General features: G+C 35.8%; 1 protein-coding gene across 32 annotated transcripts in view; it reads left to right on the top strand.

The window, feature by feature from the left end:
* The window catches only part of PRKG1 (protein kinase cGMP-dependent 1), a 1,681,227-nt gene that overhangs the window by 1,486,338 nt on the left and 178,998 nt on the right, over window positions 1-15,891 (top strand). The window contains exon 1 of one of the 32 annotated variants that reach the window (XM_055561132.1): window positions 6,471-6,660. The exons of 30 other annotated variants lie outside the window; for them this stretch is intronic. Coding sequence is in view for 1 of the 2 variants with exons in the window: in XM_055561130.1 (XP_055417105.1) it covers window positions 13,809-13,894 (86 nt within the window). In the remaining variant the exon portion in view is untranslated. Of the gene's footprint in view, window positions 1-6,470; window positions 6,661-13,640; window positions 13,895-15,891 lie in introns of those variants that run through there. One more of the 32 variants, XM_055561130.1, reaches the window with a different exon arrangement.

The following is a 15,891-nucleotide window of genomic DNA, read 5'->3' as shown; positions in this document are numbered from 1 at the left end:
GAGTCAGACACGACTGAAGTGACTTAGCCACCGCCACCCCTACTGTTTTCAACTGTCTACTTTTGCTCACATGATCCTCTCTGCCTAAAATGCCTGTCCACTTTGACGCCCTCTCCACTTCCCACCACCTCTGGCCCAAGACTCAATTCAACTATAAGTTCTTCCAGGAAGGCTGTGATAAAATATTTCCAAACTCAATGGCATCAGCAGCTCTCCTCTGTGTCTGGCCATACCATTTTATTATATCTGGCTTTTCTGCATTTGACTTTTCCCCTGCCTTATGCCTAGACACATGTTTTGTGGTTGAAAAAAGTAACCTCAACCCTAATTCTAACCTTTCCAGGGACAAGAATTGTCTGTATGTTCTTCCAACATATTTGGTGTTGGTGGTCCATGCTGCTGCTGCTGCTGCTAAGTCACTTCAGTCGTGTCCAACTCTGTGCAACCCCATAGATGGCAGCCCACCAGGCTCCTCTGTCCCTGGGATTCTCCAGGCAAGAACACTGGAGTGGGTTGCCATTTCCTTCTCCAATGCATGAAAGTGAAAAATGAAAGTGAAGTCGCTCAGTCGTGTCCAACCCTCAGCAACCCCATGGACTACAGCCTACCAGGCTCCTCCATCCAGGGGGTTTTCCAGGCAAGAGTACTGGAGTGGGGTGCCATTGCCTTCTCCGGTTGGTGGTCCATATAGCTATATAATTATCCACATTCTTTGATGTTATGGGCATGTGATAGGATGTTCTGTTTGGCTTTTGGGGGTGGATATTGATCGTGAGCTCTATTCAGGTAGACCATTCACCTGCTCACTTGTTACAAATGACATCATAAATCTAAAGAAGTTACTTCTTGAAGCTCTGTCCTCTTGTTCAATTCCTGAGTGGTCTTTCCTTATTTTGTTTATTCCCACATGCTACTTGACATGGCTAGAAGGATTTTCTTAAGGCTTAGGATCATGACACCTACATACCCTTAAACAAATAATTAAAATACAGGCATATAACCTCTTAGTGTTCTCTGTTACAATCTGGCCCCAGCCTACCATTCTGGCTGACTTTTCCAAATGCCCTCAATCCACCTTGGTTCCTGTGAAGCTGAACTTTTCAACACACTTCATCATTCATATTGTCCCCTCTGTTTAGAACACTGTCTTCTATAATTACAAATCCAAGTTCTATCAATATTTCACTGCCTGGTTAATGTCTCCTCTTTTTACAAAGCCATTCCTGGGGTTTCTATGTACATGAAGTTTCTTTCTCTTCCTTCAAGGTTGCTTCATATGTTCTTAACTTGTGAGATTTACATTTTCCCCCTTGTATTATAATTATGTTTGTGCTTCTCACAAAAATGCCTGGAACTTCAATTTCCCCCAAAGGACAACTGGAGATAAGATAAATGGATCTTATGCATAATAGTAATTCTTTTAATTTTAAGTAACAAAGTAATGTATTCCTCCTTGTATGACTCAAAAAGAGACCATATTAGAGGGATAAGCTATTCTATGGACTCAACATTCCTTGGAACTACCCCAAATTTTAATGATCAGCCAAGAAATCCATTTAAAACAAGTAGGATTCTCTCTCTGATCTCAGCTATTCTGTGCACATTTTCAGTCTTTCTCTTAGCAATCCTGTTTTCTCCTCCTTTTCTATTCATACAGTACAGATTACTTAACTGGAGCTCCTACCTGTTATCAGTTACAAGTGTCCTTGATTTTCAGTTTCCCCTAAAGAGAATCTGATTGGGCCATTCAATCAGGGTAAAAAATAGCCTATTGGCTGTGGTCACTGATCCCCAAGCAGCTATGAGCATAAGACCCTAAAGGCAAAGGAAAGTGTTATCAAACATTTGCATGGATGGGCTTAGAGTAAAGGATATTATTAGAGAATTGTGATGATGATGCTCTGAGAAGACACAAAAATGTATCTATTATAGGTTGTTGTGAGTATCAAATGTGATAATTTGTGTTAGAAGAAGTATAGCATGTAGTACCTGTGGTCAGACTATCTGAATTTGAATCCCTGTTCTGCATTCATCAACTTTATGGCCTTGGGAAGATTGCTTAATCTCTATTCACCTTAGATTGCTCATCTGTTAAACTGGGAAATATAATAGTAACAAATTATACCACTGTTGTGAAGATGAAGTTCTAAAGTGTAATTCACTATCACAGAAACTGGTGTATGGCATATGGTGATCACTCAATAAAAATTCAGTTCAGTTCAGTTGCTCAGTTGTGTCCGACTCCTTGCGACCCCATGAATCGCAGCACACCAGGCCTCCCTGTCCATCACCAACTCCCAGAGTTCACTCAAACTCAACGTCCATCGAGTCAGTGATGCCATCCAGCCATCTCATCCTCTGTCGTCCCCTTTTCCTCCTGCCCCCAATCCCTCCCAGCATCAAAGTCTTTTCCAGTGAGTCAGCTCTTCGCATGAGGTGGCCAAAGTACTGGAGTTTCAGCTTTAGCATCATTCCTCCCAAAGAAATCCCAGGGCTGATCTCCTTCAGAATTAAATATTGTTAAATAAGATTATTTGCATAGCTGCTAATCTATCATTTACATGAACTAAAGGTTTGTTTCCAACCTCTCCTACTTGCCTTTATTAAACTATACATTTCTTGAGAATAAGGACTCTACATTATATATTGCTGTATCTGTTATAGCACATAATGTGTTTCTTATACATGTTGGTCACAGTAGATGGATGGATAGATGGATAGATGGGTCAATGAATGAATGGAAATAAAAAAAGGGAGAGAGTGGGGGAGAGAAAGAGGACAGAAGGGGGAAAGAATAACACTAAGTCTTTAAATGCATTTCAAAGTAGAAAAACAGATTTGGCGGCTTTATCCATAAAGGATATCAACCCATAAACTTGAGGACAGAATAGGTAAAATAATACAGCATATGTCTCATGGGATGATAACTGACTGTGTTCTGCTCAACTGATCAAAATACTAGCTATGACTGTCTGTTAGTGAGATAAGATCTATTTCTCAGTTTTGTCATTGACTGAATATAGGAACTGAAGGATGCCAGCCTTGTGTTGTAGCTGCACCTAATTAAAACCACTCAATACCTTATAATTATTAATAATTTTAATGCCTTCAAATTTCATTAAGACATTATTCAATTAGCAGATTATTTGCTATGAGATCTTTAAAAATTGATCAAGTAGTAGTGATGGTTTATTAAACTACAGATTCTGTTTATCAAGCATTTTCTTTTGAGCCATTTAGATGAAGTTAAGATCGCAAAAGTTATTGTTGACTTGCTAATTGGTTGCAGTGTAGATTCCATTTGTGTTACTGCCCAGATAACATTAATTAAACACCTGAGTTTGATTAGATTGTCTACCCTAGCGATCTAGATGCATAAAGTCACCAGAATGGAAGGGAGTGGCGGGCAGTTTTTCATAAAGCAGTGGACTTGGGGGTAGGTGAAAGTGAGTTCACACCTATCCTGTTAGCCCACTCAGATGGTCAAGGGAAACACAGCCTGCAGAATAATAGCCATGGACCATAGCTTCAGAATTCACAAGGATAGATATTTCCAAGATCAGAATATAACATGATCAGTGGAAGGGACACATATGCTGGGAACAGATAAATCTGATTTAAGATCCATATCTGTCACTTTTTAACTGTGTGAACTCTAGGAGGGTTCTTGAATCTCTCTAAGGTTCAGTTACTTCATTTATTTAGAAATTGGCAAACTTTTTCTGTAAAGAGCCAGAGAGTAAATATTCTAGGCTTTGCATATCACATATGGTCTCTTAACATATTCTTTGCTTGTTTTTGCTTTAAAAAAAAAAATCCTATAACCATGTAAAAATTGTTCATGCCTTGAGAATTATACAAAAACAGGCTGGCTGCTGGCTGGTTTGGGGCCAGGGAGTTTTCTGACCCTATCAGTTCAGTTCAGTCTCTGAGTCATGTCCGACTCTTTGTGACCCCATGAATTGCAGCACGCCAGGCCTCCCTGTCCATCACCAACTCCCAGATCAATTGTATTATTGAGATTTCACTTTAAAGCAGCAAATACCTGGCTTAGAAAAGTGTTCAATAATTAATGTATCTCCCAAGTATCAGTGGAGCTAAAACTTTTGGTCAGTTTCCTTTGTTCCATAGCTGTTGTATAGATGACTTGACTCTGTTACCATGTGTATTTTGCAACCTGCCTCCCTAGTGCTCTTAACACAGTATATGTTCAATTAAAGATTTCTTTTTAATGGGAAAGGCAATGCTCAGTGCACCAAGTGCCTCCGCATTCAAGGGGCATTTGTCCTGAATAGTGTGTAGCAGGTGAAATACAGAGCGGATACACAGTCAATTCTATAGGCCCAGAAACAAAAGCCAACTAAGGAATTGTTTTCTAAACATCTGGTATCCATCAATAACTGTCATGCAAACTGAAGTATCATGGTCATGTTGAATAGAGGGAATATGGAGAGCAATAGGATAATATGAATCAAGGAAGACTTCTTGATGATTCTAACATTGTCGCTATTAACTTTGTCTAAAGAGCAAACAGACGTGATAAAGGAATCTGTTGAATCTGTTGAATTTTTAAAGACATGTATATAGTCAATAGTATCCTATAAGGTTTCCCAGGTGGCACAGTGGTAAAAAATCCACCTACCAATGCAGGAGATGCAAGAGACACAGGTTCAATCACTGGGTGGGGATGATACCCTGGAGTAGGAAATGACAGCCCATTCCAGCATTCTTGCCTGGAAAATTCCATGCATAGAGGAGCCTGGCAGGCAGTTCAGGGGTTGTAAAGAGTTGGACATGACTGAGCACACAAACACACACATAGTCAATATACAGCCATTTGTAATTTTTCCTGTTTCAACCCTGCTAGCTTCAATTCTCTCTCTACGTTTTGCTCCTAAGGTTTCAAGCATTATCAATTACTTGCTGTTCCCTCCATGCAAGATTTCCTTGAGGTTTTCCACAAGCTATTCCTTGTGACAGGACAGCCTCACTCTCTCTTTTGACAAATTTCTACATGCACAACAGTTCTTATCTGAGGCATCACCTCTTCAAGTAGCTTCTCATGATCCTCTTCACCATCAATCCATGCTCCTCCTTAACTCCATCTTCCAGTCAGACTTGGAGAATTCCCATGTGATTGTGTCACTCTGTTCACACCTCTGATATGCCAATCATACTGAGTTATAACTGTCAATAGTTATTTTTTTTTCTTTTTTCTTTTTACCTACTGTGAGAAGGCAATGGCACCCCACTGCAGTACTCTTGCCTGGAAAATCCCATGGAGAGAGGAGCCTGGTAGGCTGCAGTCCATGAGGTCGCTAGAAGTTGGACACGACTGAGCGACTTCACTTTGACTTTTCACTTTCATGCATTGGAGAAGGAAATGACAACCCACTCCAGTATTCTTGCCTGGAGAATCCCAGGGACGGGGCAGCCTGGTGGGCTGCCATCTATGGGGTCGCACAGAGTCGGACATGACTGAAGCGACTTAGCAGCAGCAGATTGTAAACTCTTGGAATCCAAAGATTTTGTTATTTGCACCTCTATATACCCAGCACCTAGGATAGCACCTGGCTCATAGTCTATATTTAGAAACTTATTTAGGATTTCCATGTAAAATACAAGATACTATTTAATTCAAATTTTAGACAAACTATGATTTTTTTTTTTTACTACAAGTATATTATTGCATAGGACACTCATAGTAAAAAAAAAAATTATTTATCTGAAATTCAAAGTAAATTAGATGCCCTGTATTTTTATTTACTAAATCAGGAAACCCTACTTTATGAATAAATGAATGGGTGAATGAATATCATTCTTTTCTGTATTAAACAAGAAACCATTTTTATTAATTTATGCAGTTTTCAGATTAGAGAGTGAGCCATAGTAGAAATTTGCATGAATCTGAAACCCTTGACTGCACTTTGAAATCCTTTTTTTAATGTTAGCTGAGGGACTTCATCATTGTTAAGAGATAGCTTAATCCTTAAGTACTTTACAGATTAATAGAAGAAACATGGCAGTTATGATGGTTTCTCAGTAGGTAAACAAGAATGAATAGAATCTGTTGAGATTAGACCTGCTATAATAATAAAAATAATGACAGTAACCAATTATGAAAAATATTCAGGGAGAGAAATTGTGCTCCCCAATTGCTAGTGGATATATTAAAAATACAATCTCAAAGCAATATTAAATATAAATATTATTATATACATAAATGGATACCTATATGAAATGTTTTCTGTGTACAAATAGAATCAGTAACTTAACCTTTTAAGAGCTCCAAAATGTCAACCTAACCGTGGTTAAAGGTGTTAAGAAGCAGATGTCCCTGCTCAAAAAATACCTTCCTTATTTGTCATCTAGTCCCTATAATTGCTGCCAATGAAAATGGAGCAAAAGGCAGTGCTGAAGTGACGCTGGAGGATACTGTGTCAAGCGTTTTTCTTGCTCCATCTACAAAGCTGCTATCTTTTCAGTGTGATCAGACAGGGCCAGTGTAAGGTAACTCCAGCTCTGCTGGCTGGGGATGACTTTGGGGTGAGGGTTAAGAGGTGGTCTAGCGATGGACAATAGCTAACCATGCACTCAGTTCAGGCCAGGCCTTCCAAAAGAGTAAAGGACCTCAGCAGTCTCTCTGCCCAGAAATTACTTGTAAGAGTCAATTTCTATTACTTCATATATTTACTTTTAAAAAATATTTATTTTATGGCAAGTAATTCAAGTACATAGTATAAAATTCAAAAGCTACAAAAGTAATTTCCCTCTCTCCTCTACCCTTTAATCATACCTTCTCTTCCCTGGATATAAAATAATGCACCTTAACATAGTTCATGCATTTTAATGTATGGTTATTTGTGTGTGTGTGTGTATTTTACAAAAATGAAAGTATATACACATGGTTCTCCACTATAGTCTTTTCACTTAAGATATCCTGGAGATCATGTTCATATAGGTTTTCTTCAGCTCTTTTCATTTAGGAAAAGAACTATACTGTTTGAAGTAGCTTGTAAAGAGTCCACCTGCCAATGCAGGAGGTGCAAGAGACACAGGTTCTCTCCCTTGTTTGATGAAATAATAAAAATTTAGCATAGTGTCATCAGACCTTACTGCTGCATTCCAACTGATATTGGACCTTGAAAGATTGACTTCAAGGAGGGTTAAAGTAGAAGAAGAGAAAGCATAGTTTTAACTGATTGTCTTCTCTTTGGAATTCCTCTGTCTTCCCAATATTAGAGCAAGAAAACATTCCAGACAAAATCATTTTTATTTTTAAATTTAAAAAAGCACCTTGTTATGATTTAGAAATGTAAAAAGAATGTTAGAGCTGTAATATCATAAAAGATACAATCAGTTAAACAGCATTGTACATCAAGACCAATTCTGACCTTTCTTAATATCTTAGTGATAAATATATATTATATATTATATATATTTTTTATGTATGTTATGAGGGCTGAATTGGAGAAGGAAATGGCAATCCACTCCACTATTCTTGCCTGGGAAATCCCATGGACAGCGGAGCCTGCTGGGCTACAGTCCATGGGGTCACAATGAGTCAGACATGACTTGGCAACTAAACAACAAACAATAATGAGGGCTGAATATGCTTCATTTAATTTTGGATATTTGCCTTTTTTAAACTGCATTATTTTAGATTGTCAATTCGGCCATAATTACAAAGTTATTTTTGAAAATAATTCAAAATGCAAAGTATATTCTATATAAGATTTTTTAAAAATTAAATAGCCTTGTGTTTGTATTAATAATGATTTGAAATTTATATAAAATTAAATAAGGCTCTTACATGTTTTTGATCACAGTACCATAGAATTTTCTTGGTCAAAGTACTTTGGAATATTGAACTGAAGTTCATTATTTGTGTGTCTGTTGATTACTTTGCAATATATAGTCATACCCTCATTTTCTGTGGTGCCAGATTGGAACCAGTAATGCTAGTAACAAATAATGCTTAGTTGCACATTATTTATACCTACCTTTAAAATGTGCTTTAATTATTTTGAGAAAGATTTTTTTTTAAGTCTAATGGAAAGTGAGCATAAATTTACGTTTCTGTTTATAAAACTGTATGGTTAATTGACAATTATGTTCTAATAAATGAAAGATGATTGTTTAAAAAAAATATTCCCTTGCATTAATGTAGAAAATTTTATGTAATCAGTTCCATATTGGTGGGTATTTAGGTTATTCCCAGCATCACACGCTACTGTTGTAACACCTGTTATTATCATTACTGTCCCAAACTATGAGTACATATGTGAGATAAATAAGAAAAATATTTTTAAAAAGTGCTGAACTGTTACACAAAGCTGAATTGTCTACATGCATTTGCACTTCTCTTACTCTAAGATGTAGCATATTTTCATATGTTTAAGAATTCTTTCTTTCTTGTCTATTAACTACCCTTGTCATCTCCTCATCTTTTAATTGAAGATCGGTTTTTTATATTCTCAATAACATATATATATGTGTGTGTGTGTGTGTGTGTACATATATTATATATATATATATGTATGTTAAATCACCTGCTGGGCAAGTATGGCAAGGCTAATAGATAATTTTTTTGGTAAAAATTGGTATATATAGTTAATAAATTCAATACGCAGTCTACTTTTTTTAACCAATGCCAACCGTAGGAGTTTTGAGTGTATGTAGTAGTTTGACTTTAGCACTTTTTATTCAAATTGGCTTTATTATACATATAGCCATAACTTTCCTTTCTTTATCCATTGTTTTTTCTGTTTATTTTTGATTCAAAGTTAATATTTGCTGTGGATGAAATTATAGCACATTAGATTAATTGAATTCTAAAATCACTAAAGAGTTTTGTTTAGAGACCTAGCTATTTATTAAAATAATACAAATATTTGATAAATGAGTATCAAAAGAATGTGATCCTTAACAGTTTAACCCTATTTTAAAATTTTAGGTATTTCTCTTCCCTGAAAGAGCCAAAGTAAAATCTCAATATAAATTTAAACAATCAAAATACAATTTCATAAACATTTATTACATAATCCTTGACTTCTTACTATGAGACTTATTATTTCAAATGAACATGTCTGATTTATATGTGAAAATATGTTTTAGTCTTGGATAAAAAATGTTAATATGAAAATTAATACCATAATATGCCACTTACATATTTGGAAAGTAGATCACAATTGCAGGCTGATAATACCCCCTTTTTTTTTTTTTTTAATCTAAAGAAATATCCTTGGGTTTGGGATAAATTGTCTCAGGAGCATTGAGAACCATGATAATTTGATCTTTTAAAAAGTGTCCATGTTGGTAAAACAAATTATAGAAGAGAACAGAGCAGTGATTTCAATCTCCATTTCACATCTGAAAAATGAAACAGAGTCATTTTCTCAAGGTCACTCACTAAAGTTGGCAATAGAACCAGAAATAGGAGACACTCTTCTGGCATGTTGTCTAGAATTCTTTATAGGAAAGGACACACTCCTGACTTGAAGGCACTCTAAAAAGGCAACAGTCCTTTGAAATATGTGACCAAGGAAATCAACATTCATTTCAAACATGCATCAGTTGAAGTTTACTGGTACATCATTTCCAGTCGTCATTTGAATATGTTCTTTCCTGTACTTTAAAAATATAAAAAATTGAATCATTTTTTAGAGCCATCAAATACACTAGAAACAAAGGAAAAGGAATATACCATGAATTGTTTTATTCTTGAAAGTATTTACAACCCATGAAACACCATGGAATAATTTGACTCTCCTAATGTCTTCTCCCAAAATTCAAACTGTGTTTGGCCAGTTATGTTACAAAATTACATGCATCACTATCTGTAAAGGTAAGACACCGATTAGATTTATCTTAATCCATATTGTATTATGAAGTGTGGCTCACATAAGAGGACACACAGTGTTAAGAAGAGAGTGTTTGATTTGAATAAATGAATAGAACATCTGTTATGTTGTACTCCAGGTTTAAGTTTTTTCTATTTTATTAGAGCAAAATTCTTTATTTTTCCTCTAAATAAAAATACCTGTAAATCATCCAAAAATAAACCAAATAGACCCCTAAGAAAATAATGGCAATATAATATCTAAATCTGTACTTCTAAATAACTGATAAAATAATAACAAGGAAAAATGAGAATAAGCTCTTCTTTCTCTCCAGAAAATACACTCAAGGAGACATTCTTTAAATTTGTAAGACTTAACCAAAGAGTTTAATATTTGAAACCAGAGCACAAAGTAAATACCATTTTTACTCTAGCAATAACAACAACAAAACACTAAGACTCAGAATTTCTTCTGTAGTTATTTCTTATCCGAATTGGAATGGACAGAGAATTATCTTTAATGATTAGATGGAAGAACAAGAACCATCAATCATGTCAACATTCAGAGGATTCACATATGGAATATGGAAGCAATACAGATTACTACTGAAGTGAGTTCAGTTTATGTCACATAGGGAGCACAGCAGAAACGAAACAGCAATATACAGTCTTCCGTCATTGTTTTATATCCCCTTTCACTTTCACTAATTCCATGTGTTAGGTTGGAACATGAAATTGCCAATAATTGGCCATCTTAACCTGCAAAAACAGCAATTTCTTTGGTTCAGCCTAATAAATGTCTATGTTCATTGTTATTGAATCATGCCACAGAATGCAGAGTTCCTAAGTCACATCAAAAATTCATTATGCCATCATCCCAGCAGAAGTAATATGAAGAAAGAATGTGAAAATTCAATTCTTGTAAATTCATAACTTCATTTATTGTGACCTTCCATGGGTATAGATGTATAAGGATTTGCGTTCTCTCAGAAAGTGAGATAATACAGTGAATGGAAATATCCACCTGTGTTACCAGAAAGAATGAAGTGGAGTTACTTTATGGATAATACTTATTGTTGTTCTGCCTAGAGAAACATCCTCTTTGAGCTCATGTCATAAGTCTCTGTTATCAATGAAAAACCAGAGACTGCCTTGGGAGCATTCTAACAAGTGTATAGAGTATAAACTCAAGTCTTTGTCATGAGTTGGTAAATATTCCTGATAATACACTGATTTTTATGCATTTGTTTGTTTCATTACTCCTATACTGTACAAGGTTCTAAGGGACAGAGATCATATTTTCTGTTTAGATATAGTCTTTAATGTGCGGACTGCCATACAGTAACATTTACTTTAGTAAGTGGAAAGGATGTTGGCATTTTAAAAGTACTCATCTAAAATTGTTTCCTTGATATTTTATTTCATACTAATTGTTTCCTCTGAGCTTGTGATTTCCAACTAATTTTTAAGATTTTATTAATAAGTTAAAAGAAAAAAGTTTCAGTTAGTCTCTTTTGAAAAGTAGATCCTGAACATGGGGGTTCCTGCCTTCCTTTCTGGTTTCTCATGGTCCTTGCCTTCTTTTCCTCAATCCCTGAATTCCAACCTTATTTGTTTTATAGTAGCTGTTTCCTACCCCAGGGCTATTGCATATTTTTTTTCCCATAGAAAATACATCTCCTGACTCATTTTGCTAACTCAACTCATTTGGGAGTGGGTCTTAATTTTTAATGTCCTCATAAAGGCTGTCATCTTAATTACTAGATGATGCCCTACCTATTATTATTAATATCTCTGTTTGCATGCTATTTGATCAGCATATTTAATTATACATTTGCCTACTAATTTAACTTCTGTCCCCAGTAGACCATAGCATTCATACATTTAGAATATAATAGCCTTCTGTAAATATTTGTTAAAGTAAATATTGACTTATTATATTCATGAAAAATGTGAATACTTAAGAATAATAAAGTTTTTTTAAAAATATTCACAATGGTGTTAAACTTAATTATCTCCTGGCAGGTGGCATTATAGTATTTTTCTTTTTCCTCTCTTTTTTGTTGGTTTAACTATATGTATATATATTTCTAGAATTAATTTGTAGATATATTTCTTTTGTGGATTTTTCCATCTTGAAAATGCTAATGAAAGACCACGGAAGTCTGCACAGATGAAAGTTTGAACTAGAATAGAGGGTTGTTGGAGGAGCCCTCTGTGTATAAGAATGAAGATGAGAGCTGGCATATTTTAAGGAAACAGTTATTTGCTGTAGGTGCAGCAGAGGATAGTCTGTATAGTACCTGGAAAGATCATAGGTCAATTGGTGGAGGACCTCAGACTCTAAATGAAAGTGTAGAAACTTCTTTCTTTTGAAAATTCTTATGCAAAGAATTGACATGACTGGACTTATACTTGGAAATGTGCAGAAAAATGAGATGTGGCTTAGAGAAGGGAGAGTGTGGTGGCAAGGAGATCAGTTATAAGGCCAGATCAACATTCCAGGGTAGAGATAGTGATAGCCCAAAGTAAAGCAGTAGCTCTGAGAATGCAAAGGAAGGATGGATGTAAGAGAAAAGGCAAAGACAGAACCAATATAATCAATCAGAGCCAATGATGGAGAAAGGAGAGTAAAAAAAAAAAAAAATCTAATCTTTTGAGGCTAAGCCAATATAAGAATGGTAATGTCATTTGCCAAGCTAGGAAACACAAGGAAAACAGTGGTTTTGAGGTTAAAAGAAAATGAATTAGGTTTGAATTCAAGGTTGCAATGGAACTTTCAGACAAGGGTGTCCAGTAGAAGAAAAGTAAACTTAGAAATTAAGACTTAGAAGTCATGAATACAAAACTAACAGCTGATGCCATGGAGATTTCCCCAATAAGAAAAAGCAATGAAAAGGCCAAAAAGAGAATTTTGGAGAGACACCAGTTTTCTAGTGAACCAAGAGGATTCAGGAAAACAGACGGAAAAGGTAGTATCCGAAAACAACTGGGAGACTGGTTTATTATAGAAATTTAGAAAAGATTTCATGAGAGAAACTATATGCGAAAGAGTATCGTGCTTTGTAGATGTCAGAGGAGCTTAAAGTGAGAATGATGACAGTTAACATTTACTGGTTATTAACTCGATGCCAAGCTTGATAAGAAGACATGTATTTATTTGTATGTATTAGTTCATGTTACACTTAGTATACGTGTTCTGTTGGGAGTGTTGGAGTTATAAATCATGTTGGAATAATGGTAGGAAGTAGAGTCAGTGAATGACCTGATACAGTTTTTTTTTTTTTTTTTTTCCCTCACAATACTTATCTGCTCAGGAACCAAACTTTCAAATAGCTCAGCTGAACTTGCCACAAATTCTACAATTCTAGTAGGAAATGGCAACCCACTCCAGTGTTCTTGCCTGGAGAATCCCAGGGACGGGGGAGCCTAGTGGGCTGCCGCCTATGGGGTCGCACAGAGTCGGACACAACTGAAGCGACTTAGCAGCAGCAGATCATAATTAATTTAAAGTCTAATTTCAAATGACTCTTTGATGCTTTTCATAGCCCATCAGTTTTGAATATCCTCCATGTTATAGTAAGATTGCCCTTAATTTTGAGAGGAAAAGGATTTATTTTGTCCTAAATGTAACTATGGATGCTGCCTGAAGCACTTGACTGAGAATGAAGGGCTGTGACCCGCAGCTGCCTTAAGTTCATGAGCTACTGGAGAAGTGTCAGTTTCTGTCCAGCCTGGCACCGAGGGAATGCCAGGACTCTGGTAACAGCAGTCACATTGCTCTAAAGCTGAAAAGGGAGAGCTCCTGCTGCACAGTTAGCTACTTTGCATGAACTACATTCTGCTTTGGCCTCACACACTCTGTGTTTGTTCTCAGAGATATATCAATGCACTACAGAGTTTCCTAGCGGCCATGAGACACAAGAGAATTGCTTCTGAAAGAGAAGAGTCAATGTAAACTCTTGCTATGGATTATTCAGATACTGACAGTGTCTCTACACTGGGATACAGCGATGATGAAGATTCCAGTGATGAAGTTCAAAGACTATCCGAGTCAGTGCACAGAAAACTGTATTTGCGAATATTTGGGGATAATTGTTCATGCTCTATGATTTCATTGAAAGGAATTTCTAACTCCTCCAAAAATGCTGAAGAACACTACTAAACCTCACAGCTTCGATCATTAATCAGCGGCAAGTTTGTGTAATATCTATTAATCTGCCGAATAGTAGCCACTTCTGCAGTTGTTCATAGTTATTGTCATGCTGAAATAAACTAATAGACAAGTACAGAAATAAATGAATATGAGATTTTTATTTTTAAATTCAACATGCATGCTGCTGCTGCTACTGCTGCTAAGTCACGTCAGTCGTGTCTGACTTCGTGCAAGCTAGACCTGGACTATTAGGTAGATACACGTGCCTTTACTTCTATATAAAGAAGTATGCTGTGTTCAGAGGCTATGTGTGTTTGTGAAAGTTTTAAGTATGTTAGATATTATCTTATAATTTTGTTTATAAAATTCTCTTGTGGCCAATGTATTTTCAAAGTCTCACGTATTAGTCTATTAGAAATTATCAAATACCCTGATATGCCAAAAAGTAAACTGAAAGAATGCTCAGGTTTTTTTTTTTAAGTCACACCATCTCCCTCTTTCTTCTTTTTCCCCCTGTCTCCTTTTTTGCATGTCTAAACTAGTATTACATGAAGCCTCTGAGACACTGGTAGATGTTCTGTGTGAAACCAGTATCATAACAGCTATGTATGGACAGATATAAGTTTCATAACAACATGGAGCTATTAGGAGCTTTCTGTTATACGAGTATTTAATATTTCATATCTCAGTCCAAAGGATATTTGCTTTTACTTTAGTCCTTGGTCCAATAAAGGAAATAAGCACACATAGTAAATCACAGTATTGGCTTATATTCTTTTCTTATCAGAAGTTCCTATAATATCTCATAAAATAGGGAATGAATATGTGTCAATACTATGTCGGATGGCATTTTTCTCTCACAGGAGCATACTATTTGGGTACACAGAGATGGCATTTCCAGACACCTGCATAGACAAGCATGGTGGCATTAAACATCTATCTCAATAGTAAAAATTCAATAATAGTGTAATGGCAACAGGAATTTGGCATTGAATGAACTTGGCATTGAATGATTTTCTATTGTTATAAAACATTGTTATAAAGCAGTATAGCAGGGTTAGGATGTAACTACAGATAGGAGTTCTAATAACATGAGAATCAAACTGGTTTATTGGTTTAGCTTTGCAGTTGGGTACACATTAACATATTAATGCTGCTTTATTAATAATTAAATATAATTTTATAATGATGGACAGAGAGTCATGAGTGCCTACTGCTTAGATGTCATCCTAAGCATTAGAATGAATTTAGGATAGTTGTTAATTTAAAATCTTATAGCAGAGGGTATAGGTAGTGAACTGGTGAGAAAAGAGCATGTACTTTGGGACCAGACAGATCTTTGTTCAAATTCCAGGACAGCAACTCATTAGCTATGTCTGTTTTTTGGTGTATTACATATATCCCCATGTGTAAATGTCAGATAAAATACCCTCTGTTATATGTATTAACTGAGATTTGTGCAAATTATTTAATATGTTTCCTGATATTTCTTGTTCAGTCACTAAGTTGTATCTGACTCTTTTGCAACCCCGTGTACTGTAGCCCACCAGGCTCCTCTGTCCATGAGATTTTGCAGGCAAGAATACTGGAGTGGGTTGCCATTTCCTTCCCCAGGGGATCTTCCTGACCCAGGTATCAAACCCACATCACCTGCATTTCAGGCAGATTCTTTACCACTGAGCCAGATAATAAATAGCAAATGTTATAACAAACTCTTTAATATGCTGTGTTGTTTATTCCTCATGTTACACATCTTTTTTCTTTTTTGATACATGTCACATTACTAGGTGCTGAGCCTGACTATAGGCTATAACTTTACACATTTTCCTTTTAAAAAATAAAATATTTTCAGTTTCTATCAACTATGTCACTCTTGATATTTGATTTTTCATCA

The sequence above is a fragment of the Bubalus kerabau genome, chromosome 22 (assembly GCF_029407905.1).
Source record: "Bubalus kerabau isolate K-KA32 ecotype Philippines breed swamp buffalo chromosome 22, PCC_UOA_SB_1v2, whole genome shotgun sequence".
Taxonomy (NCBI): domain Eukaryota; kingdom Metazoa; phylum Chordata; class Mammalia; order Artiodactyla; family Bovidae; genus Bubalus; species Bubalus kerabau.
This window is presented reverse-complemented; position numbering and strand designations above follow the sequence as displayed.